This window comes from Parathielavia appendiculata (assembly GCF_033297405.1).
Source record: "Parathielavia appendiculata strain CBS 731.68 unplaced genomic scaffold N657scaffold_4, whole genome shotgun sequence".
Taxonomy (NCBI): Eukaryota; Fungi; Ascomycota; class Sordariomycetes; order Sordariales; family Chaetomiaceae; genus Parathielavia; species Parathielavia appendiculata.
In genome coordinates, this window is record NW_026944223.1 from 1358089 (window position 1) to 1382333 (window position 24245).

The following is a 24245-nucleotide window of genomic DNA, read 5'->3' on the forward strand; positions in this document are numbered from 1 at the left end:
TACGCACATCACCAAGCCCGAGTTCTTCCTTGCATTCAAAGCTGCCTTCTACCGGACTTTTACCCAAGAAAACGATCTTGGGGGTTTTCGAGGATCTGGACTTATCCCCTACAACCCGCAGGCCGTGCTTTCGAAGCTGGATGTTAAGTTGCGAACACCAACACCTCCTGGGACCCCTGATGGATCGCGAACACCATGGGTCTCCAAGACGCCCCAAACTACCAACGAAGCCCTTTCGCAGTCTGCCCTTATCAAAGATCAGATTGCGAGACACCAGGGAAGCTCTCTGACTCCGATTTTAGCTGCTGTTGACCAGCTTTCGAAGGGAATGCAAGCAGTTTCCCATCGGGTCACCCTTTTGGAGGCCAAGGTACGGACACTTCAGGAGGCCAACGAAGCACTCTCCAAGCGCCGCAGAGCCAAACGGACGCGTCTCCAAGATGGCGGGGCTACTAATGGAAGCCAAGCTAGGGAAAAAATGGCAGAGAAAGGTATGGTGGACGAGGAAGAGCGCGTTGAGGAGGAAATTGAAGGACCATCAAAGAGGCGTCGGACGGGTTTACGGCTCTGTGGCATCTGCCGCAAGACTGGCCATAATGCAAGGACATGCTCGGAGGCTGGAGAAGTAGATAGCTGAAGCGATTCTGAGTAGTTTCAATTGATTGCATCAGATTCTGGTGGACTTTTGGCAGTTTGTAGTGGCATAGTCCGGAAAATGTGTCCGACTCAATGGGGTGTCCGAGTCAATGGTGAATCACGTTACGGGTTTTAAAGGTTTAGATCTGGGTCAACACCTACCTGACCGCGGCAAGGAAAAAAGGACATGGGCAGAGCAACTCGAGGATTCAAGTCTACGACTTGGTGGCCATATGGATGCTTTTATAGACTGCAAGCTGCAGGAATTGAAGCCTCGATTGAGGAATCCTGTTGGCCCGGTTCGGTGATGATTCCGCCAGTGTCTACCTTGATGCCATGGACCGTGTGTGGTGCCTCTCGTCTGGTAGGAGGGGCTCCCGTCCTGCAAGTCTTGAAATGAGGGACAACCAGAGCGTCAAAAACAAGCCTCCTGCAGCTGCAGCGAAGGAGTCACTTGAGCCTGTCATCGCCAATCTCTCGTTCGACCGAGTCCAGAACTCGATGAATTGGATGAACTTGAAAAGATGGATTGACTCAATCGAATGTGGGGTCGTGCGGTTGCACAGAAAACTGACACTGTGTCAGATTGGTCGCCAGGGTTCTTTCACAGCCAGAGCAGAGCCACCCCCAACCAACTCCTCTACAGGAGGATGAGAGGCGCAAGGCAAAGCACAACTTCACCAACCTTGCGTTGTGCCATTCATCTGCCTTGTCTGAACTTCCGAAGGCGTCTTTCAAATCTTAGCAAAGCAAAAGATGACCGGTTGAGGCCGCCAGATGGCATATGGAGGGAGAGTCTTATATTCCAGGCGGCATAACGCAAGGAGCAGGACAGTTCGCGGACGTCTGAGAAAACCGAGATGCTTGTAACGTTACGAAGTACTGGTGAACACTATGCCAGGACGAGCCAAGATTGACGGCACCTTCCTGATAGGAAGGCTCGTGGAGTTGTCCGATTGTCCTTCTTGACTCATTCCCATCCTGGCCAATTGGATCCATCATCATGCCAATGCCTTCGGGTCAGACTGGCGGTTTCTTCTGCACGGCCGGGAGTGGGACCATGACCCCCAGGAAACCGCTCGCCGTGTTCTGCAGCCATGCAGGCCGCTGTTCCGCGCCGGCTCCACTGTACCGGGTACAGCTGGAGAGAAGTTATTTTGTAGCGCTTCGATGAGACTGGCAATGAACATGGCATAAAAGATCAAGGCGCATTTGCATCGTTGTGCGATCCTGGCGTCAGGATAGATTTTTGTCTTCCTTCGGATTATGAGGACGACTAAAGTTGTGAATAAATAGTGTAACGTGAAGCTCGAAACACCGTTTCGACTGTACAAAAGGATTGCGCTGATTGTGTGAGCGGGGTGCTTGCTGAGCATAAAACAGTCAAGCTTCATGTACCTGCTTCCACCGTCGAGCCGCGGGACGCTATTCCTAATTCGTCTCGCCGAAGAGCTGGGGGAGTAATCCTCGGCTGCGCCTTGATGGTTATGATTTGTTTCCAAGCTGATCGCGAAGAGCAAGTGATATATCGGCCTGACTCCTCCGGTCGCGTTTCTGCCTCGTTTTTCTCTTTCTTCCTCCGTCGAAACATTGGATTTCGTCAGTCGCAATTGCCCGACTGCTGTCAAAGCAACCTTGGGACATTTGCCACGAACACAAGCAGAGACCCAGAGGACACCGCATCTTAGTATTGGAGACCTCCTGGCCTGCCCTGCCTTTCTTCACCCCAATCTGTTGAACACAGCCAATTCATCCCCACCGACAGACTCGGCGAAATCCGAGCTTGCCGGATTCCAATTGGCAATTGCTGCATCATCGAGAATTGGGCACTGTAAACTGGATCACGACGGCGGCTTGGATCACCAACCATACGCAATCAATCATTCCGAACTCAGCTTGGCGAAGCTTCCTGACACCTTCGCCGTTCCCGACGCCGGTTTGTTTCATATCCCGTGCGACACCACCACCCTTGACACGCTTGTACCGATGGCCGGCATGGCCCGACACGGATCGGTCGGTGCCTTCAGCGGGTTCTCCGTGTGCCAGCCGGCACTCGGGGCTCCCCTGCAGTGGCTCCCCGCAATTGGCACCCCGGAACTCGACGACATGATCAACGCCTCCCTCCCCGGCCCCGCATCCATCCAGGACAAGAGGGCCCACATCTCGATGGACTTTTTTGAGTACGCCCGCCAGACAGGCGAGACCTTCAAGTTCTACCCCGTTCCCTCGGCATCCTTCACTCCCGTGACTGCGTCGCCGGCCACTTCCGCTCTCTACGACTCGGGCTACGCATCGAGCTCCTTCAACCACTCCCCGGTACTGTCGGACCGGGGCTCCTGGACCCAGTCCCCGGTATCATTCGTCCCGGCTGTGACTGATGCGGGGACGAAGGCACGCACCTTTGCCTCCAAGAAGTCCAGCAACTCGAGCACACGGCAGCAGGCGGTCGACTTTGCGAACCATCCCGGCATGCGCATTCTGACCAAGGATGGCAAGGATGTCACCAACTCGGCTTCCCGAGGATGCAAGACTAAGGAGCAGCGGGACCACGCCCACCTGATGCGGATCATCAAGGCTTGCGACTCGTGCCGGAGAAAGAAGGTCCGCTGCGACCCCAGCCACAGGAAGCGGAATGCCTCGCAAGCTTCCGCTGCACAGGCCGATCAGAAGCCCGCGAAGCGACCAAAGAAGGCGGGAGAGTCAACTCCCGTGGCAGTGGTTGCTGCGCCGGCCGACTTTGTCACTGCGGACGCCTTCGGCCCGGAGGCTCTTTCCTTTCCCACCTTGGAGACCAGTTATCCCGAAAATTTCGAGGAGTACTGGAACGAGTTCACCACCCTTGACCACGAGCCAGTCACTGTTGCTTCTGGCCTTGCCATTGATGAATTCTTCTTCGATTCTTTCACCGACCTGCAGAGCTTCGTCTCCCCCAGCTCCGGCTCGAGTGCCACTTCGCCATCCCAGATCCTCACTCCATTCTCTCCGGCTCGCCCGGGTGCTTCTCCAGTTGCCGCACCCAATGTCACGGTCGAGGTTTCGGGCGAGGTTTCACTTGAGGATCTGACCGTCCCGTATCTCAACCCGGGCGTTGCCCATGGCACCAACTATGTCGACTTCAGCCTCTATTCACCGGGCCCTGAAGTCTTTGATGAGGACCCTGTTCTCCAAATGAGGGAACTCAGAAGCCAACAGCAATCCCCACAATCGCCGCGCCATGTCGCTCACCACACAATCCCTCAGAACTCGCTAAGCACTTCGGTCGTCGACGTCGCCTGGGCTACACACTCTGGCGAACAATCAGCTGGCGAGAGGTACACCATCAGCACCTCGCCCGTTGATCTTGCCTGGTACTATGATCCTGGGGATACCACCAATGACAAACCTAGGCGCAACAGCCACAACACACGCGCCAGCCCCACGATGACCGATCACAACCGGCTTGTCGAGGAAGAGACTGGTGGTAGTTGTGGCGGCGGCGGTCGCTCGCTCGCTGACCGACACACGACGAACCGCATGAGACCTGTAGATGGCCATGGCTCCGAAGTCTTTGTCAACTCCTCTACCTCGACACCAGTCTCTCAGACGTCTGCACCGGCGGCGCTCTATGGTTCTACCAGCACTGTGGTTGCCAATGACCCGCAGTCGTCGGTTAGTCCGGGCACACGACCGCGACCCAGGAGGGTAACTGCGACATCCCCCGACAGCCCATCATCACCTGTCCGCTCGCCCGGTTCCGGCGTGCTTGCAGCAACTGTCAAGTCCTCGCTGCCGTCTGCCACAGCCTGCCCGCGTTCGTCACTTGGCGGGCTTGATGCGACATCCTCGACGGCCGGCCGCCAATTGTGCGAAGCCGTCAGCATTGCCGCATGTGGTGGCTTGGTACGCTCTGGACAGGGCTGCCCAAGCAGCACTGTGCCAAGCGAATATCTGGCTGGTCGCGAGTCCGGATCGTCTGCCTGCCTTGACGGACAGCATGCTGTGCAGCAGGGGACTGTTGCAGTCAATGCCATCTTGGCGATGACGACCATGCTGTTCTCAACCCTGCCGACACGGCGCAACGTTGTTGGGGACGATGTGGCGTATATTACGTCCTCTTTCTTCCAGCTTGCCGTGTTCGGTCTTGTCTCTATCCTCTGTGCCGCTGCCTTGCAGGCACACCTGGCAAGTCAAGTCAACCTCGTCAACATTCTTGCCATCACAAGCATATCCCTGGCCCGGCTCGCACCTTGGTGTTCCGGGCCATCGGGCGCGCCACTGGTCGGCCCGAAAACCTTGTCACCACCGACGCCGTCTGGCATCGTCGACAATGTCAAGTCGAAGATTCAGTCCATCTCCGGGAGCCTGTTATCGGACTTGCGGAGTACGGTATACAGGCAGGCGAGGAACCTCATGCCTCGCCTGCCGTCGGTGCAAACATTGAAGCTGTAAGGCCTTGATGTTTCTGGCAAGTGTTTTTGATATGTTTTGTGATGGCTTTCTGTTGCCAGCGAGTGCTTTTTGACTATGATACCCAGGGTCGGATATTGAGACATGTGGTCGTCCTCTTCTCTTGCTTTGTATATACTGTATTTCGATGCTTCTCTTGCCCAGCGAGGAAGCGTGGCTTGTGGTATGGGGTTTGGGGGGAGGACGGCTTGGTGGACTGTGAGGGCCTGACTTGGAGGGGCAGTGTTTTGTTTCCTTGCTGTTTGTTTCTTGAGCAAGACAGCGCTAGCTCTTCCGGCTTGACAAATTGAAGGTCCTCGCAGGCCATCGTAAATTTTTACTTGACCTTTCCTTGCTGCCGGTGGTGTGTCTGGATGTTTGCAGTCCAACTAACCTCATACGATAAAGGAGGGAAGGATGCTTGAAATATGCGATTTCAAGGGTGTTGTAATCCGTAGTGGCCCGCCCGTTAACTGCATGCCAAACGGCTTCTGCCATGACCCACTCACTTGCCAGGCTTGACCACCACAAACCTCTGGGCTATCAACTTCATGGTTGTCTGACAAATCTCTTGTGTGATATATGTTGAGACGACGCCTCCAGCTTTGCATGATTGCGATAACTAACATCAGACACAATTGATTCCCTCGTGCTGAATGCAATCACTTTCGCACGTGCGCGTACTAAGCTTTACCGCTTAGGATCCGCTGCCCCAAACACAGAAGGCAGGGTGTGTGAGGGCACAGGTTTCGCCTTTCATCGAGTTCAGCATCTTTACTCGGAGCATCCTTATTCGAGTGGTTATCGCGAGACAGGGACGACAGCACTTGAGTGCTATAATACCAGTTACTCCCTCGCTCACTGACCGACTAAACCGATTTGTGACTGCGTTGGTGGCGGAGCTTGAATAGTTCCCAGTTGTTTCGAAGCGGGTTTCTCAAAATGGCAATCACGCTCTTCAAAGCCATCTCGGCCGTCGGCCTGAAAACCACCGCCTTTTTGCAGTCGCTCTTTCTGTTTCCTTTCAACGCCTTCATGCAAGCGCTGCAACGTTTTCCTCCTTTTCGCCAAACGACCCAGCCAACCCTTCCTTATTGGACCTCTGGCTCAACCTCTGGCTCCTCTTCGTCCTCCTTCTTGAGGGAAACCCACAACGACGACGCTGGCACCGACAGCCACCGCAACGAGACCGACATGGCCGTCACCTCATCCTCGTCTGCCGGCCCTGAGTCGCAAACGCAGGACCGAACTGGCTCCAAAGTGGCCGCTCCTCAACCGCACACTGCTCTCGTCCGAAAAGAGAACTTGCCATCAGCAGTTGATTCCCCAACCAAGGGCCTGTCCCAGCTCACCGACAAACTATCGCGCTTGGAACTCGATGGTTCTGGAAGAGCAGCAACAGCATCATCGTCGATGTCGCTTCGGGATGTGGCAAATGGGACAGGGAGCGCCGCGAAAGACGGAGTGGCCAAGCAAGCTGTCCAGGACGCCGCGTTGCTGAAGCAGCATGTCCTGGACGGCGGCGTCAACGGCAGCTCTGACAAGGAGGTGCCGCGGACGCCTCCGGTTCCGCTGACGCACTCGGTCTCCCAGACTAGTAGGCCGAAGGGGACTGCGACAACGACGATTGAGCTGGGCGGCGAGACGGTGCTGATTCAGTCAAAGATCGAGACGCCCGAGCAGGCAGCCGAGAGGGCCATGCACAGCCGGTTTATGAGGGAGGCTCTGGATATGGTGAGGTTTGCTCTCTTGAATGAACCCGTATTCCGCTAACGCGACCTACAGGCCAGACTTGCTCTCAAAACTAATGAGACGCCAGTCGGCTGCGTGCTCGTGTACAAGGGGCGCATCATCGCCAAAGGCATGAATGCGACCAACGTCACCCGGAACGGGACGCGGCATGCTGAGCTCATGGCCATTTGCGCCCTGCTTTCCTACGCGCCTTCGTCCGACGTCGAGCCAGCCAGACACCCAGACAAAGGGACCGCAACCAGGATGCCACTTGGCGACAGGACGAACCAAGCCCAAGATGCCGAGGAAACCAGCACCTGGGGAGACGTGGACCCCAAGGACGGCCATCTGTATCCTTACGGCCAGAAGCTCCATCCCTCTCCGCGCGTGGACCCATCCGTCATTACTGAGTGCACGCTGTACGTGACTGTCGAGCCGTGCGTCATGTGTGCCTCGCTGCTGCGGCAGCTCGGCATCAAGAAGGTTTATTTTGGCGCCGTCAACGACAAGTTCGGCGGCACTGGCGGTGTGTTCCGCATCCACAAGAACTCGCCGCACTCGATGGCCTCGGCCCCTCCGTCGCCTGTGCCGCAGAACGGCAAGGGCTTGGCGAGGCCGATCCTCGAGCGCCTTCCTGCTTCCACCGATGCCATCACCAAGGAGCAGAATCCTATTATGCAGGATGATAACAACCAAAATAACGTCGTGGTTACTCCTATTGACTGCTCCAGTCTCCCTGGCGATGGCGGGAATATTGAGCGTGGTTTCGAGGCGGAGGGGGGATGGGGCCGTGATGAGGCGGTGACCTTGTTGAGGCAGTTCTACGTCCAGGAGAATAACAGAGGTTGGTGTGGTCATGGCTTTGGAAGACTCGAATATGCATGTTAATTGACAATACCGCAGCGCCTGTCCCGAGAAAGAAGGAAGGTCGCGCTGCTCGTCTGGCGGCCATGATGGAGCGCGATGGTCACGGCGGTGGCCCTCTGAGTGACTCTGGCGCTACGACCAAGTCCGAGGAGAATTCTGGAATGGATACGCCGCCCGTCGCACAAGAGTCAGCGGTTGAGAGAGCTGCCCAGTCCACTGCGGCTTGACCTCGCTCATCTTGATGAATATTGAATTCAGGAGGTTTTGGGCTATCTCACTGAGGTCTCACGGAGTCATTACGGCCACGTCCTGGTGGTACATACTTGCCAGCGCTGTCCCATGCACTACGCAGCACGAAAGGTTTATTGGCGGACACTCCAGACGCAGCCTCCACGCCTCGGCAAGCACCACGCCCTATCGACGGCTTGCTACTGCGTCCCCGTGGCTGGAGTTCGGAGAGAGGTATGTTCTGTTCAAGGCCCACAAGCAAAGATACAGAGGCGACGCTAACGCCTTACAGTCACGGAGAGCATTGTCATGTCTCTATCGACGAGGAGGATATCCGAGTTACATTGATTGGGTTAAGCCAGGGCATCATGTCGAAGATATCATCCCTACTTTCTGTACGGCTTCCTCATGCTCCTACAGTACGATAGAACGAGAGGGACACATCTATCATCCATAGATTCGGCTCCACAGCCACATACTCAAGACATGTTGTTCCACCACGGTCTGATCGCGCCTAACTCAGTACTTGTGCTCGACGACCTTGATCAATCAATGCTCCTTCGCCGGCTGCCCTACCCTCCTCGTCCTCAAACCCTCCTCCAACAAACGAATAACACCCTCCCCCCACGTCTTTGCCTCTCCCGTCCGCCCCTTGCTGGCATCCTCGGAGAAACTCACGCGTTCCGTCCACCATTCTAGCCAATTCTCTGCCCTGGCGCCACCGCCGCTGTTGGCTGAGGGCCGAAACAAACCGACACTGACGTCGATGAGGTCTGGTCGGAAATCGTCGTGCCAGAAGATTGTGGCGCCGCAGACGGCGCAGAATTCACGTTTTCTTCCCGGCGAGGACTCGTAGGTTGATAACGGGAGGTTTGCCGGGAGGTTGGTGAAGTCTAGCGGTTGGTACTTGGCCCAGGCTGGCTGATCTGGGTTCGATGAGCTGGATGAGGAGTGTGGGATGGAGATGGAGATGTTGCGGCGGGGAATGAAGGCCCAGGTCTGGATCTCAAAGCCTGAGGTTAGGCGGCAGGGTTGGCAGGCGCAGGTCCCGGAGAGGTATCTCGTCTTGGTCTCGGTCTTGGGTGAGCGTGTGGGGTTTTGTTGTTGTTGGGCGGTGTCGTCGGGTAAGTACACTTCTTCCTGCTTGGAGGTGCTAGAGGAGGAAGAAGGGACGAGACGGAGGTACCACTTCTCGTTGGACGGGTTGGAGACTGTGTGCGGCGGGGTGCTGTGGTAGGGGAGGAGCAGGTCCGGGTATGGGGAGTCAGGGTTGTCCTTTGGATCCGGCGATGGGGGGGTTATCTGGAGGGAGATGGAGGTGCAGTGGCAGGAGGCCTGGAGGATGTCGTCGTCTACTGAAGGCGGGCTTTGACTTGGTCGTGGTGGTGAAGAAGCGAGGAGAAAAGGGGAGAGCCCGCCGTCTTGGGTGTCTTGGACGTGGTGGTGGTGCCATTGCTCGGGGAGTCTGGACTCGGGAGCGTCGGTGATGACGCCGGTGGCCACCTCCCAGTCCCACTCGGCCGGGAATGACAACGTGGAAGCGTGTTTGGCGCGGAAAACATGGCATCCGCAGGTCGAGCAGAAATATCGGGTTGATGTCGAGGAGGTGGAATGGCTTTGCAGCCCGGTGAGTGAAGGAGGCGGATGCGAGGCGACAGGGGCATACGAAGTACAAAGCAAACCTGTGGAATGGCGGCAGGTATCGCAGTGGCAGAATGAGACTTGTGAGAACAGGTCATTGTGTTCCTTGGGGAGCAGTGTCTGCCGGGCAGCGCCGCAGTGGCATGAGATGGTAATGTTCCTTGCAGCGTCCATGTTTGGCAACTTGGTCCTGGATCAGTTTGAACGTGTTTGGACTCTGATATGCGAGCCTTATATATACAGAACTTCCGCTGTTCATAGAGAAGATTGCTCATGTGATGGAACAATGGAACTGCGTCGGTGGTCCGGTATCAACCGAGTCATCCGACTTTCAGCCGAGACACGGCCCGCTGCTCCGAGGAGGTGACGGCAGCCACGTCCATCGGAATTGAATTACTCCTTCTTACGGAGTACCTGCTCAGCTCGTCGTTGTCTTCGCGCAAATATCATTCCGTTCCTTCGTCAATAACGGCAAGACATATCTTCATTGTGTCCAGTATCATTCCCCGGAACAGCGCCGCGCCACAGACCCCAGTGCCAGGCAACGGCTGGCATAAAACAAGTGCGCTGTATTCAACTGGAACTCAGGCTCCCGGCGCTTGGACCGCCCTATCACTCCATCCTTAGATCCGCCCTCCGAATGGCTCCCTTCGTTATGTCGCCTTCTCACCTCGGCCAGTGGCCATCGCCGCGTCGTGGTCCGACCCTGTCGTCTTGCCCTCAATCTTCTCGGCCACGCCCTCGGCGTCTGACACAGACGGGTTGGGGTGCGCAGCGCGCCAAAAGTCCTTCTTTCCGCTGGCCAGGCGCGTCATCCACGGGGGCATGATGCCACCCTCGGTGCGCCACGTCCACGGCTCCTTGAGGTCCTTGTTAGGGGGCACAAGGCGGCCGCCGGACGCCTTCTCGATGACCCAGACAAGCGAGTTGATCAGGATGTACAGGCACACGCCGGCGATCAGGCCGTCGGCGATGGAGTAGGTGAAGGGCATGATGGCGATGGTGACAAACGCCGGGACCGAGTCCCCCATGTACCGCCAGTTGATCTCGGTCACGGCGTGCACCATCATGGAGCCGACCAGCACCAGCACGCAGCCGGTGGCCCAGGGCGGGATCGAGGCGAAGATGGGCGCGAAGAAGATGGAGATGAAGAAGCACAGGCCGGTGGCCATGGCCGTTAGGCCCGTCTTGCCGCCTTCGCCGATTCCGGCGCCCGACTCGACAAAGGCGGTGACGGGGGGCGTTCCAAACACGGCGCCGATGGAGATGGTCAGTGAGTCGACCATGTACGCCATGGTGGAGCCCTCAAAGTCCTGGGTGACGGGGTCGACGAGGTTAGCATAGTGGGCCATGGAGTAGAGGGTGCCGGTGCAGTCGAGGATGTCGACGTAGAGGAAGGTGATGAGGGCCAGGCCGAACTGGCCGCCATAGTCCCCAATATCCCAGCGCTGGACGTTGAGGACGTTCTGGATCGGGTGGAAGTCGACGACCTTGCGGAAGAAGTCAAAGTTGCTGTCGCCGACTGGAGTGTAGGGGAAATAGGTGACGGGCGTCGTGCGAGGCCACGAGATGATGGAGACGAGGAGGATGCCGGCAATGATGGCGCCCTTGACGCGGTACATCATGAGCATGACGGTGAAGACGCCGCCGCAGAAAATCCCAACCCACATCATGGGGCTGCGCATCTTGACGGCGCTCGGGCACTCGCCGTTTACAATCTGCTCCTGCCGACAGCCGGCGAGCTGGATGGGCACTGATGTCCCACCCATGATAAGGCCAATGCCCTCGGCATAGGTCAAGCCGATCAGAGTGAGGAACAAGCCGATTCCAACGCTCGTCGCGAGCTTGATGCAGCGGGGAATGGCGCGTGCGAGCCATTGCCGCAGACCGAGCACGGCAAGGCCGAAGAAAATGAAGCCTTCAATGAAGATGGCCGTCAGGGCAACCTCGTAAGGCACCTGGCCTGATCCGTTAGAACCGACGACGGTGTAAGCGAAGTATGCGTTCAAACCCATGCCGGGCGCAATTCCCACGGGCCTGTCGGAAGATGCTTGTTAGCCGTGTGTTTCCCCTTTTCCCCTTCCGCTCTCGTCCTTCGGCCGTCATTGACGTACAGATTCGAAAAGAGACCCATGCAGAACGTGCCTAGGGCGGAGATGGCGGCCGTGGCGGTGACGAGATCCCTCTTGATATCGGATTTGCACAGTAGATATTCGTCGTTGGTCGCGCAGCGGGCGCCTCCAACCACAGGCTCATCGCAGGGGCAGGTGCCTCCGCTATCTGCAACGATGCTAGCGTTGACGGCAATGATATAGCTTGGGGTACGAGTCAGCAACCGAGTTGTTGACTTATGGGTAGCCGTCGGTCGGTACTCACGCCATGGCGAAGAAGGTGGCGAGACCGGCGCGCATCTCGGTCCAGAAAAAGGACCCCTTCCTCTCTTTCGGCTGTGTTGGAGCAGCCTTTAGCATTGCGCCGTCGAGGTTAACTCAGACATCGCTTGAAGCGCTCACATGTCCACATCCATCCAGCTTGAACCAGCGGCCGACCGGGCTGGTGGCAACCCAGCGGTTGGACTTCTCAACCCAGCCCATTTCGTTGGCGCCGATATTACAGCAACGACTCGCGACAAGCGTTTCGAGTGTCGTATATAATATGGGAAGCAAATCGAAGTGCAAATCGAGGTCGAGTGAGGAGGATCGGAGTCGGCGATGGAGGCGAGAGAGAGAGAGAGAGGATAACTTCGCTTTCAGCAAGCTCAGCTACGCAGAGAGCGTTGCTGAGAAGAGCTACCGGGTTTCCAAGGTTGCGCGGGTGGCAACCCAGTGTTTATGAAGCCGGCGCGGATCGGGTCCCTGGCGCAATGCCGGCCGGGTCTAAGTGGATAGGATGGAGAGCGAGAAAAAAATTGGCAAAAATCCCTTATCTCTGGCTGGTGTGGGAACTGGAGCTACAGGAGTGGCACTTACACAGGAACCAGCGCTTGCTCTCATCTTCTCCCATGATCCCGGAGAGGAGTGGTCTCGTGTCTCTTGGCAGAGAGCGGGCATGGCCATCATGGTCGCATGGCCCCCCACCATACGCGCTCAGATTTGCATGGGAGACAGTCGGGAAAGACAGGCAATGGAAAACGGCCTGTGATCTGGTGATATCATCCTTTCCAGCTGGCCATGTCCAGAACAGGAAACCCACCCCCAGGTTGGTTGACCAAGTCGATCAGTTTTCGATCATCCGATGTCGTCCGACCTCCATTGTCTTTGATGAGATTGTTCGTGTCGGTCAGCAATTGCAATTGGGATGAATAGCACAACTGCGAGAAATGAAACGCCCACGTTATCTTGACCTTGGAAATCGGGGTCTTGCCTCGGTTGGTGACCCGCTGACGAGGCTAGTTTTACACAGTAAGCTCAAAGTATCTTTCTTTATGCACGACTTCAGTGCCGGGGGATAAGATAAGATAAGCCGCCACCAGCACGAAGCCCTTGGATATGCGGTTCGATCCGGACTCCCGGGCGTTTCTGGTTTGGGGCGAACTCCGATCAAAACCCCACTTTTTGCATCCCCTGCGGATTGCGCCCTGCTCCGGCACTGCCCGTCTTGCCCGTGTCTTCCATTCTTCCATCTCAAGCAGCCGGTTTCTCGATGAGACGCAGCAACCTGCCAGTGCTCTACAGGCTCCACTTGGCTCAGGGCAGGGTCTCTCCGGCGCTGCGGCTTATCGGCACCGGCAGAGCCCTTCATTTCCTTGGCGGGCCTCGATTCCCCAACCGGCAACTGGCCCCCTTCTTGTTACCGACCCTTGGCCAACAGCCGGCTAGCTGCAGCATGAGCTGAAATCCTGTCACACTTGTCACGACATCACAAGAACGCCGGGCAAGCAGTGTCCCTTGTAATGTCTAATATTTGTCTCCTGTATCCCTGTTTGACCACCTTACGAGTCATGAGCATTTCTTACCGCAAATTGCTGAACGCCCAATCTCTGAATCTGATTCTAGTATTGCAGGCTGCATTCAACATCAAGTGGTATCATTGTACTACTGACACGACCGCCTTGTCACACTAGCCTAGAGAGGGCTTCCAGGGAAGAGCAGAACCTGCCATCTGAGCGTCTCCCAGCAGCCAGCAAACTCAGGGCGTTACAATGTCAAACATCTGAACCACCCCTCGGTAATCCCCAACCGCCAGTCGAGTCCCCTCGCCGTTGAACGCCGCCGACGTGATGGGGTTGCCTGTCCACGCATACTCGCCCCTGAACTTGCCCGTCGCCACGTCGCTAACGTCGAACCCTTCCTCGGTCCGGCACGCCAGGTACCGGCAATCCGGCGACACACAGAGCGGCCACCCTTCGCTCTGCCGCAGCGCGTTCATGTTGTAATGGTGCACCCGCCCCGAGTCCAAATACCACAGCACCACCTCCCTCCCCCACACCGTCACTACCAGCTTCCCATCCGGCGACACCCTTAGTATGCTCGCGCGTGCCCTCATCCCGATCTCGATCTTCTTCAGCGTCCTCCCAGACTCGACACTCGTCACCCTGACATACCCATCTGTCCCCGCGCTCACCAGCGCCCTCCCGTCCCCTTCCCAAGGCGGCAAGAAAGCCAGCTGTGTCACCTCCTCCCCATGGCCCATCAATACCCTCCCCACCGTGGCCTCCATTCCCTTGTACCTGCCCTGCATCCGCACCACAAGCATCCGGCTGGGCTCCCTGATCGACACGCCCACCAGCACCGTCCCGTCCGGACTCCACGCCACGGGCGCCCGGATCGGAACGTGGTCCTGCTTGAGCAGCCGCTGGTTCTTCCCCGCGTCGCGACAGTCCCACACCTCCAACTTCGCCCACATATTGAAATCAACATGCTGCGTGTAAATGGTCAGAGACGGGCACGCCACCATGACCCCGGGCCCCGTCACCGGCATGACCGCGAAACCTCGCCCAACCTGCGCCTTGTTCCAAGACAGCGCCGCACCCGTCTCGGCCGACCACACGGCCAGGGCAAATGGGCCCTCAGGATTGAGACTGTACTTGTTTTCTCCCTTTGGCACGGCCGCGACAAGGTGCGCGCCGGACGGCGTGAAGGAGAGGTGCATGATCTCGCTAGCGTAGTAGGGCGAGCGCATGGCGAAGGTGTTGACGAGGATCAGCGTGGTGTTGGTGTCCGGCGCAACGGTTGGCTCTTCCTCGGGCGGGTCGTCCCATCGGCGGTTGTTGTTGTAGGTGCTGGGTTGGTCAACCATGTTGTCGGCCGCCGAAATCGAGATGTTGAGGCTGTCCTCGAGGTCGGTCGTGAAGCGCGCCGGCAGGTCGGCCATGGCTGGATGATTCTTGTTGCAAAGTCGAAGTTGACGGAGTCAATGGAGGAAAACAAAGTGACTGAGATGAACTCGCCGGGTCAATATTGTACGTTGTGTTTGTATTTCACCTCCCCAATGTTGGTAATCGAGTGATTGGGTCCTGATCGGGGGAATATGCAGAACATCGGGGCTGAGTTACATCCGGTCCAACAGGAGCCGCATCCACACGGGATGGTCCGCGGTTGGCACCTCCGGGCAGAACGCAGGGCTGAATTCGGCAGCGCCATGCCCAAAGTGCGCCGACGTTGAGCTCGTGCTGGTTAGAACAGATCTGTCAGACACGGCCATGCGACGTGGACTGAACCCAGCGCTTGTGTCTTTCGCCACTGGAGGCCCGTAAGCACCTCTTTTCACCGCCGTGTTTAGCACGGAGATGCGCCTGCCAAGAGGTCCTCTGCTGTAACCAAGCAGTGCAACAGGCCAAGACCTCTCGTGTAATCCGTACCAACAGACACAAAACCAACTCTATTATCCTACAACCAACCTCAGGCGAGCGCCAGCGATATGTACCACACCAAGCATCTGCAAAGCCGTTTCTCTCTCCGCCTTCCGATTACCGGCTGTTGATGTGCTGAATGGCCGCAAGCCATTTTTGTTCGTCGGATCTGTAAAGACGTCAGCAACAGTCAGAAGGAACCCAACCGGACACACTCACTTGTCGAACTTGAGTAACTTCCCCAGCACCGGCACCAGCTGCGCCCGCAGCCTGTTGTCCTTCTGCTCCAAGAACTGCAGCAGGATCGTCTTGAGGTACATGGCGTCCTGGCTGCCGCCAGCCTGCTGCGCCGCGGAACCATTCAGACTGCCCGACCGCGTCGACTCCATCGAGCTCCTCCCCGAGCTCGCAACAGCCGGCGACGCCAGCCTGGCCTGCAGCGTCTTGGACTCTTTCGCCAGCTTGTCATACCGCACCCGGTAGTCATCCAGCGCGCGCCGCAACTCGGCATTCTTCTTCTCCATATCCCGCACCTGCTGCTCCGATGCATCGAGCGTCGACCGCAGATTCGACACCGTTGTGCGCATCTCGGCCACTTCCGTCCCCGCCCGCTCCTCATACGCCTCCAACTCCTCCCTCCTCCTTCGCCAGTCGCGCTCCCTGTGCTCGAGCTCGTCCTTCTCACTGGCCAGCGCCTTGACCTCGCGCTCCAGATCCCGAATCCGCTGCCGCAGCTCCTCCGTCTCCCTCGCCTTGCGCCGCGCCAGCGCGCTCGACTCGTCCTCGAGCCTGTCCCGCTCCTCGACAGCCGCGTCCAACCGGGCGCGCATCTCGCGTACCCTAGCGTCGGCGCGCTCGTCGACGTCGGCCAGCAGCCGGCGCATCGTCTCGGCCTCGCGCGTGCGCTCGCCTAGCATCTTGCGCGCCTCGGCGAGCTCCTCGTCCAGGCTCTCGCATTGCGCCTGGCTTTCTTTCAGCTGGATGCTCACCTCGGCCGCCTGGTCGCGCATGCTGCCGAGGAGGTTCTGCGCGCTGCTGTATTGGCTCGTCTTGAGCTCTACCTCTTCGCGGAGGATTTCCTGTTCCTTCCTGAGGCGGGCGGCTTCGTCTTCAAGCTCTCGGATGCGGGGGCGCAGTTTGGCTGCTTCTTCTTGGATGCGCTGAAGTTCGCGCGTGGCCTTTTCTTCCCGTGCCGAAAGCTCAATCTTTTCGGCTTCGGAGCGGCGGAGATCGCGCCCTGCCACGCGCTTCTCGTCCTCTAACCGTAGGCGTGCATTGGTTTCTTGCGCGACCTTCTCGTTGAGTGCCTTGATCTCGGCTTCACGATCTGATGCAAGACGCTGTGCTCGGGCAAGTTCGGTTTTCACCTCCTTCTCACGCTTCTCGAGGTTTCGAAGCTCGGTGTTCTTCGCCGCGAGTTCTTCCCGTGTCGTCTTGAGAGCCGCGGAATCCTGCCTCAAGCTCTTTAGCTCGGGCTGGGCTTTCTGGAGAACTTCCCTGAGCTCGGAGAGGTCCTTGTACCGGGTCTGAGCGAGCTGCTGCGCAGCTGCCAGGTCAGATTGCAACGTTGCCGACTTCAACTTGAGGTTGTCGAATTCCTGCCTTAGAGAGTCGTGCTCATTTTGTAGTTGCGCATCAGCCTTGGCTTCTGATGCGGCGGACTCGACCTCCTTTTCCAGCTCTGAGATTCGCTCCTGTAACGCCTTCTTCTCTGCTTCGAGTTCTTTGATTCTTTCCTTAGCCTCCACATGGTCCTGGCCGATCGTCATCAGATTCTCTTGAAGATTCTCAATTTCCTCGCGCAGGTCCTCCTCAGTCTTGCGCTGCTTTGACAGCCTCTCAATCCGCTGGTCCTTTTCGGCCAACTCTTCGTTGAGACGCGCCAGCTCCGCCTGTAGAGCCTCGGCACTGGGACCTTCCAGTGGCGACGCGGGCGCTTGGCCTCCTGCCGACGCTTCGCTTGGGGTGGGCTCCGAGGCGGCAGTGGCTGCTGCGGTGCCACCCTTCTTCTTCTTCTTGTTCTTCTTCTTGCCGCCACCGGCTGGGGGAGGTGCCAATGAACCCTCTTGTGTTGGTGCCGGACTTGCAGGAGGGTCCGCCGGAGCCGGTGACGATTGAATTCGCTTGGTGAGTTCCTCGATCTTGGATTCGTCTTCGGCCTTGGACTTTTTAAGTGTCTGAATCTCCGAGGTTAAGTTTTCGACCTTCTCGTCAAGAGAAGTCTTCGCCTGGCCAAGTCTCTCCAGCTCGCCTTCCAACTCTTTGTTCCTAGAGCTGGAGGCTGTGAGCAGATCAATTTTCTCCTTTACCTCCTCGGCCGCATCGCGTTTTGCCTCTTCAATTTGCGCTTCAACGTCCTTCATTCTAGACTGCGCCTTGTCCAGGCGGTCAGTGAGGACAGCGATCTCGGCGTTCCTTGCCTCGAGCTGTGTTTCAATAGAAGCCTTGACTGCAATGACGTCCCTGGTCTCACTGAGCTCCCTGGTGGCGTTTTCGAGACTCTCGACAAGGCTTGCACTGTGCTCCTTGGTGAGGGACAATTCGTCCTTCAGGTTATTCAGCTCAACCTTGAGCTTCTCGACTTCCTCGGTTTTCCTCCTGAGCTCGGCTTGAAGTTCGGGGATCTCGTTGTCGTACGAGAAAAAGTCCTCGCCATCCTCGTCCGCTGGCTTTTCCTTGGGCGACTTGGATCCCTCCCCGGTGGCCGCTGGCTCCTCTGCAGGCCTCCCGTCCTTTGGCCCCGACGCTGGTTTATCCTCGGAGTGGATGGCCTTCACAGCAGCCAATTCCTCCTTCAACGCCGCCAGCTCCTTATCGGCCTCGTCTGCTTTCCTCTTGTAGGTGTCCTTCTCGGTCGTAACGCGCTTGAGCTCCTCCATCACCATGTCGCCTTTCAGGTTGATCTGGTTCAAGTACTCGACCAGGGCTTCCGGGTCCCTGATGGACGTGAGCGGGGTGTTTTCTTTGAGGGCCCTCTCGAATGGCTCTATGGACGTAGCGCGACTGTGGGCGATTCGGTATGAGCGCAATAGTTCTGTAGCAGAGATTAGAACGAATGTTCAGGTGGCGGCAACAAGACAATTAAGATTTGAAAATGAGCCTTGCGCACCTGGATATGTCTTCTCCAGCTTGTCGAGCTTTCGAAGTCTCGCTCGCACTTCTGGCGGCAGCTCAAATGTGGGAGGGCCCGTAGTCGGCGCGTTGGTTGGTTGCTCTGTGCTGGCGTTGGCAGCGTCTCCATTGTCCCCGGCTGGCGGCGCACCGGCTGTAGCGGTAATGGAGGCATCGGCGGCGCCTTGTGTCGTGTCCTTGCCGGCATCTCCAGCCTTCGTATCCTTGTCTGTCGACGACGGCGTTGCAACCCTTGATGGAGCAGTTGAATCATCGGCATCGTCGATGACAAAGGCGGCCTCAAATACAGCTGGGTCGGGGTTTGCGGCTCCATCGCTGTTCCCCTCTCTCGACGTGAGGTCTTCGCTGGCCTTCTTTGTCGGACGGGGACGTCGGGCGGGCGACTGAGTCCCTGTAGTATTTGAGGATGGTGATCGTCGTAGACCGGCGCTTCCTGGCGTGGGCGCTTGCCTCTGGGAATCGAGAGAGGATCTTTGCCTCGCCTGCTCCTCAGCGATGGTGCGATCAATCGCGCCTTTGATTCTCTACCACGGGCACTGTCAGCCTCGCCCCGCTGCCGCAAGCGACTTCGAACAGGGCTCTCTTGTACACACCTGCAACATGGCTGTGCGATCATGCGCCAGGCACCGTATTCAAGTTGGATTTGTTGATATTTGAGCTTCCTGGTTGCGCGCGCGGCTCGGTTATTCCGGGCAAGCAGTGGACACTTCTAAGGCGAGTGAATGGAAACAAGACAGTTGCTCGGCGGAAAGCCAGGAAGACAGTGGAACCTGGAAGCTTGAAAGCAGGATTATAAACACTGGAAGTAAAGATTGAGCACTAGAATATACAGTTCAAGGACGCATTCCCATCTAGGGTACTAAGTATTTGACAGGTTTCAGGAGGCTTTGTTGTCTCTGTCTGCGACAGAGCTCCTTGTCGCCCGTGCACAGTCTCGCATCCCAGCAAGACCTGAGAACTTAGTGAGGACGAACCCCTGTTGAACCCCTTGTTGCTGGCTGCCGCCGGCAAAACCATGTGGGGAAGAGGGCTTGAACTCCGATAAACTACAGTAGTTGCCCCAAGATAAGGACGCCTAACCTTGGTTCCGCTAGGTCGTTCTCAATCGACATTCCACTTCCCTCAGACACACAAACGTAGAAGATAAAAAGCAGAAATTTATCTTCCAGTCTTCACAGTATGAAATTCCAGGTTTTTAAAATGTCTTTCATGAACTATCCCAAGACAGGAGGACGAATGATTGGCGTGTTTCCGTTCGCAACGATACGCTAATGACTAAGTAGATATCGTTATAACCGGAATATGAGGTCACTGCCCATCGGAGCTGCTTCTGGGCTTCGTTGTCCACTTTGACGCTTGTTCACATCCTGTGGCTGGGGCAGGCGGGAGACAAGCGACGAAGTCGCTCATCACGACACGTCGCAATCTCTGTCAGCCAGTTGTTCCTGCCAGCCCATTTCGTTTTCCATTCTCACTTCGTTTATTTTTCAAAGGTCACCCCTTTGCGTCCTGCAAAGGCATGGTTTCCTTTTGGCCATGGGGGGTAAGTACTGAGTATGCGGAATTAGCATTTTCGGTTGACGGCGGTGACCAGAGCTGATCATCTCCATCTCCTGTAGAAGGAAAATCCTTCCCCAGCCTTGTTCGAGAAGACTCTCTCTGCTCTCGCCGCCAAAATCACATCTACCCAGACACACCTCGATCAGAGCCGGGCAAAGTCAAGGCGGGTCAAGGTCCTCTGCACGCTCTACCTCGGGTTCGCTTACTTGGTTTATGGCATCGTCCTGGTGCTGGTGGTGGGATGGAGGAGTATGGGACCCCTGGAGTGGACGGGCATGGCGGGCGGGCCAGTCTTGATCTATGTCGTACGCGCCGTGACGACGGCGTTTTTCGACTATCGCATCGAGAGGCTTAGCATACAACTCAAGGAATATCAAACTGAGCGCGCCAAGACCATTCAGAAACTCAAGGATGCGACAAAGTACGACTCTACTCTCGAGTTGTTGGAGAAATACGGCGGGGTTGAGAACAAGCAAACGAAGGGTAAGAAGGAAGTCGAAAAGGAAGAGGGTGCGGAGCGGGAGAAGGATGGACGGCCAAAGCAGAAGCACCCCGGGTTGCCGCAGCGCACCAACATGCCACCACCACCAACAGCCAACATTCAACGACCGCCTGCAACCCATACGGGCACACCACAGCCCAGGCCGCAAAGCAGGCTCGGTTCACCGCCCCAACCACAATCGAACCGAGCAGACATGGACACGTCGGCCGAATTTGCGCCGAATGCATTTGATGGAAAACCTCCCCCTGCATTCATGCAATATCCGCCTGCTGCAATGGCTCCCCAGGCCGAATCGCACTGGTACGACCGCATTTTGGACACACTGTTGGGCGAGGACGAGACAGCGGCCAAGAACAGGATCGTTCTCATCTGCTCCAGCTGCCGGCTCGTCAACGGGCAAGCGCCACCTGGAACTAAGTCGCTGTCCGAGTTGGGAATGTGGAAGTGCATGGCCTGCGGTGCGTCCAACGGGGAGTTGGAGGAGGGCAAGCGGATTGTCCAGGAGGTGCTTGGAGGGCGTACTCCAGACATCAAGGTTGAGGCCACCGATGATGGCGCGAGTAGGAGCTAGAGCGATCTTGCCGAGGTGGAGAAGGACACGCCGGAAGCCGAGGCCGGGGAGCCAGGCGCGGCGGCTGAGAGTCAGGAAACGGAGAGGATAGCGGATGTACGGAATGAGGAGCCCTTCTCATTCTTCTAGCACGATCGTTACGCAATCTATCCTTCGCCCTTTGTACTGTACGTATCCATGGTCATCTCTTTGTCTTTCCCATTCAATTTTACAAGCGTCGGGTGGGATACCTTCCGACATCTCACAGTCCCTCTGTTTACCTCTTGTTCCTAACTTGCCACAAAGCCATTGTGCAGACTTAAAGGCATGAGAGAAGTCACCGTGAGAATATTAAAACCACCGTCTTTTACACAAACTAAGTTAGTCTTCTGTACTACAAAACTACTATGACCAAGCACAAGACAACGAGACTTCGCCAAGCTGAGACTGGACCTACTATGGCCTGCATTACTAGCAGATGCGACCTTTGTGGAGCTTGGATGGAGCGTAAGTTCACAAATACCTACGTCCCTTACCCGGCATGCAGCCATCCCTACTGCCTGATGAACAGACTCGACTCGTTGGACGTGGGCTGGGTTCCCGAAAGCGGAAGAAGGCGTCCAGACTTCGACGTTCAGTGTGAACGGTACAATAGGCGGGATGAGGATTCAATTTCGGCCCGGTACCACAATGTTGACTTCAAACCTGAGTCAGATCGTGGCCGGAATTGCGGCCGGGAACAAGACAGGAACCGGGACCCGCCCCGGCCCTCTTCCCGTCCTCGCGACCGTGATGCTCGAGGGAGAAGCCGCCACCGCGAGACAGAGCGAAAGAGACCACCTTCAGCTCCTCAAGGCCAGGCAGAGAGCAAGAGAGAGCCTTCACCTGCTCCTCGCCCGAATCGTGAACCGCTCGTTGATACCGTTCCCGAAGCTGAGCGTAACGTGACGCCCGAGCAGAAGGCGGCCGTGCTGCGCATCCTCCGGTGCCAGCCAACAGCCTTCTACGAGATTCTGGAGCTGCCAAAGACGTGCACCGACGCCGAGGTGAAGAAGACGTACCGCAAGCTCTCGCTGCTGACGCATCCGGACAAGAATGGTCAAGAGCAGGCCGACGAGGCCTTCAAGATGGTCGGGCGTGCATTTGCCGTCCTGGGAGACAAGGAGAAGAGGGAGAAATATGATCGGATCGGGATGGATCCTGATGACAGGATGGCCAACATGAAAGCCCAGGCGCGAGCCCATGGGGACAACATGAGGGAGAAGAGGGAGAAGTACGATCGGCTCGGGGCGGATCCTTCTGGCAGGTTCGCGACTGCCCAGGCGCGAGCCGAGCCTCGCAAGGGAAAGAGGCGGAAGTGCCCGCAGTACGGGTGGGTTCCAGTTGACAGGTTCGCGACTCGGAACGAGCCGCGAGCCGCGCAGAACCCGTTTGCTGGGTTTGCGGGAAGGAGAGTTGGCGGCGGTGATCGTGACAGAGGAAGCTACCAGGGCGGTGACGGGCTGGCCTTCACGTTCAACAATGATGGTGCTGGAGATGATCCCCTCGGCGATGACATCTTCAAGCGCCGCCGCGAGCGGACCTTTACGTTCAACCTCGATAGCGCTCGGGAGGATACCTACGGCGCTGATGTCTTCGGTGACGATACATTCAGGCGCCGTCGGCCCCGTATGCCATCGTCTGGTGGTGGGAATTCCTTGGATGACGATGTGTACCAGGGCCTTCGCATGCCATCGTACATCGCCCCCGAGATGGACGAAGTTGACCGCATGATGCAGCGAGAAGAATTAACGGCACAATTCATGGATTCCTCGTCCAGATATGGTCGGACCGCACCCGAGAAGCCCACCGGGTTCAACAACTACCCGGTCAACCAGCATGCTGCCAGGCCCGCCCCTACGCTCAAACGCCCGACCCCCAGTACGACCAAGAACGTCCCGCGAACAGAGGGCGTGACCAATCTCCCTCGCGGCCGCGAGTCTCGCGCAGTCGCACTGCTACTGTGACTGACAACCGGCGGAGGGAAGCCCCCAGAACAAGGAGGCCCGCCGAATAGGACGTCTCGGAACGTGTGGGACCGAGCGACCGGAGACAAAATCCAGCGCCGTTCCAGGACGCTGAGACTGAAGACGTCGATGGTGAGGTCATCGACCGTCGCCGCGGTGGCCGAGTTCCCACTGAGCGGAAGCCCGCCATGCGGAAGCTCGCCATGCGGAAGCGTTGCGAGACTGAGACGCCCAGATGGAGGTAATTCGACGGACTTCAAATGGCCAGTGATACATGGATAAGGTAAGAAGGGCTTATTAGGTACGCTGGGTAGTTTCAGGCCGCAATGTTGCTAGTTGGGATGCCTGATTGTGCAAGCACGCAAGGTAAGGTACTTAAGTGAAGGTAAGACTAAGGTCAGTTTGAATATGGTAGTATTCGTCAACTCGTCCCTCTCTGGTTACTAATTTCATTTTCAAGGTAATGTGTGTTATTGCTGCAACCTGAAAGTGCCCAAGTGTAGAGACCGATCCATGGATGTCGGTCCTCAGGGCGTCCACGTTGCAGCGTGCTAGGGTGGAAAGTGTCCGAAAGTGGCCGAACCACTGTTGAGATCGCCATCTGGCACTAGTTTACACCGGCGCAAGTCAGTGATGGTGATGGCGCCAACCATTCCGCTTCGTTATCACCGGCCTATGGGAGGGAGATTGCGTTGTCCCGTGGTCAGGCGCAAGGACGCCTGTTCTGGCCCACCACGTGGTTGCTCTGGGTAGCACAACAAGCCCACTGACAAGTGACGGCACCAAACGGAATTGCAAGTCGTACCTTCCTTGAAAAACCAAGATGAACCCAACTTGCCACGCAGCCTGGAGAATCGTCAAGATATGCCTGGCCCAGTTCAAGTTCAGCCCACACAAACACGGCCACAGCTGCATTGCTTCGACGGATTTCAATCTTGGGCCGCCCGAGAGACTCTGCGCCCAGCCTTCTCCAATTTACACCTCGCCACATATGGAGTCCTAGAGAATTAAAGAAATTCTATAACCAAGTTTCAGCGTTATGTTGCTAGTCGTCCTCCTCGTTCAACTTCCCCTCTCGCTCCTCTCTTGCACAAAGCAACATGACTGTCCGGAGCTTGTTTTCTGACGACCTTCTTTTCTGACGACCTTCTTTTCTGACGACCTTCTTTTCTGACG

At 57.0% G+C, this 24245-nt stretch overlaps 9 protein-coding genes across 9 annotated transcripts in view; 6 read left to right on the forward strand and 3 right to left on the reverse strand.

Moving 5' to 3' along the window:
* The first annotated feature begins 2146 nt into the window (after positions 1-2146).
* On the forward strand, positions 2147-5506 carry N657DRAFT_643998 (uncharacterized protein). Its single transcript, XM_062792664.1, has one exon. The coding sequence runs from the start codon at positions 2632-2634 to the stop codon at positions 5062-5064; it is 2433 nt and encodes an 810-aa protein (XP_062648934.1). The 5' UTR covers positions 2147-2631; the 3' UTR covers positions 5065-5506.
* Positions 5507-6003: 497 nt separating this feature from the next.
* N657DRAFT_655253 (cytidine deaminase-like protein) lies at positions 6004-7886 on the forward strand (the record flags this gene model as incomplete). The annotated part of the gene is made up of 3 exons (XM_062794586.1): positions 6004-6795; positions 6847-7636; positions 7696-7886. 3 exons carry the CDS (start codon positions 6004-6006, stop codon positions 7884-7886), a joined length of 1773 nt encoding a protein of 590 aa, XP_062648935.1.
* A 431-nt stretch (positions 7887-8317) lies between these two features.
* N657DRAFT_357779 (uncharacterized protein) lies at positions 8318-9942 on the reverse strand. Its single transcript, XM_062786954.1, has one exon. The coding sequence runs from the start codon at positions 9700-9702 to the stop codon at positions 8437-8439; it is 1266 nt and encodes a 421-aa protein (XP_062648936.1). The 5' UTR covers positions 9703-9942; the 3' UTR covers positions 8318-8436.
* Positions 9943-9991: 49 nt separating this feature from the next.
* N657DRAFT_644001 (uncharacterized protein) lies at positions 9992-11769 on the reverse strand. Its single transcript, XM_062792665.1, has 2 exons — positions 11655-11769; positions 9992-11588 (listed from the first exon to the last, which is right to left on the reverse strand). Exon 2 carries the CDS (start codon positions 11541-11543, stop codon positions 10182-10184), a length of 1362 nt encoding a protein of 453 aa, XP_062648937.1. The 5' UTR covers positions 11544-11588; positions 11655-11769; the 3' UTR covers positions 9992-10181.
* Positions 11770-13656: 1887 nt separating this feature from the next.
* N657DRAFT_679942 (YVTN repeat-like/Quino protein amine dehydrogenase) lies at positions 13657-14841 on the reverse strand (the record flags this gene model as incomplete). Its single annotated transcript, XM_062796230.1, has 1 exon — positions 13657-14841. One exon carries the CDS (start codon positions 14839-14841, stop codon positions 13657-13659), a length of 1185 nt encoding a protein of 394 aa, XP_062648938.1.
* Positions 14842-19572: 4731 nt separating this feature from the next.
* Positions 19573-20245, forward strand: N657DRAFT_670981 (uncharacterized protein; the record flags this gene model as incomplete). Its single annotated transcript, XM_062795574.1, has 3 exons — positions 19573-19628; positions 19735-19994; positions 20071-20245. Coding segments are annotated over exons 2-3 (198 nt in total), but the record flags the coding sequence as incomplete, so codon positions are not given.
* On the forward strand, positions 20070-21490 carry N657DRAFT_644005 (uncharacterized protein). Its single transcript, XM_062792666.1, has one exon. The coding sequence runs from the start codon at positions 20263-20265 to the stop codon at positions 21082-21084; it is 822 nt and encodes a 273-aa protein (XP_062648940.1). The 5' UTR covers positions 20070-20262; the 3' UTR covers positions 21085-21490.
* A 511-nt stretch (positions 21491-22001) lies between these two features.
* Positions 22002-22295, forward strand: N657DRAFT_547204 (DnaJ-domain-containing protein; the record flags this gene model as incomplete). The annotated part of the gene is made up of 1 exon (XM_062787863.1): positions 22002-22295. A coding segment is annotated over one exon (294 nt), but the record flags the coding sequence as incomplete, so codon positions are not given.
* A 1935-nt stretch (positions 22296-24230) lies between these two features.
* Positions 24231-24245, forward strand: part of N657DRAFT_357908 (uncharacterized protein) — a 1713-nt gene continuing 1698 nt past the window's right edge. The window contains exon 1 of the mRNA XM_062786956.1: positions 24231-24245. This exon is cut by the window's right edge and continues 773 nt beyond it. The gene's annotated coding sequence lies outside the window, so the exon portion shown is untranslated.

Excerpts from the sequence above, each read along its gene's own strand:
- N657DRAFT_643998 (XM_062792664.1), top strand. The coding sequence starts at position 2,632 with ATGGCCCGACACGGATCGGTCGGTGCCTTCAGCGGGTTCTCCGTGTGC.
- N657DRAFT_357779 (XM_062786954.1), bottom strand. The coding sequence starts at position 9,702 with ATGGACGCTGCAAGGAACATTACCATCTCATGCCACTGCGGCGCTGCC.
- N657DRAFT_644001 (XM_062792665.1), bottom strand. The coding sequence starts at position 11,543 with ATGGGTTTGAACGCATACTTCGCTTACACCGTCGTCGGTTCTAACGGA.
- N657DRAFT_644005 (XM_062792666.1), top strand. The coding sequence starts at position 20,263 with ATGGGACCCCTGGAGTGGACGGGCATGGCGGGCGGGCCAGTCTTGATC.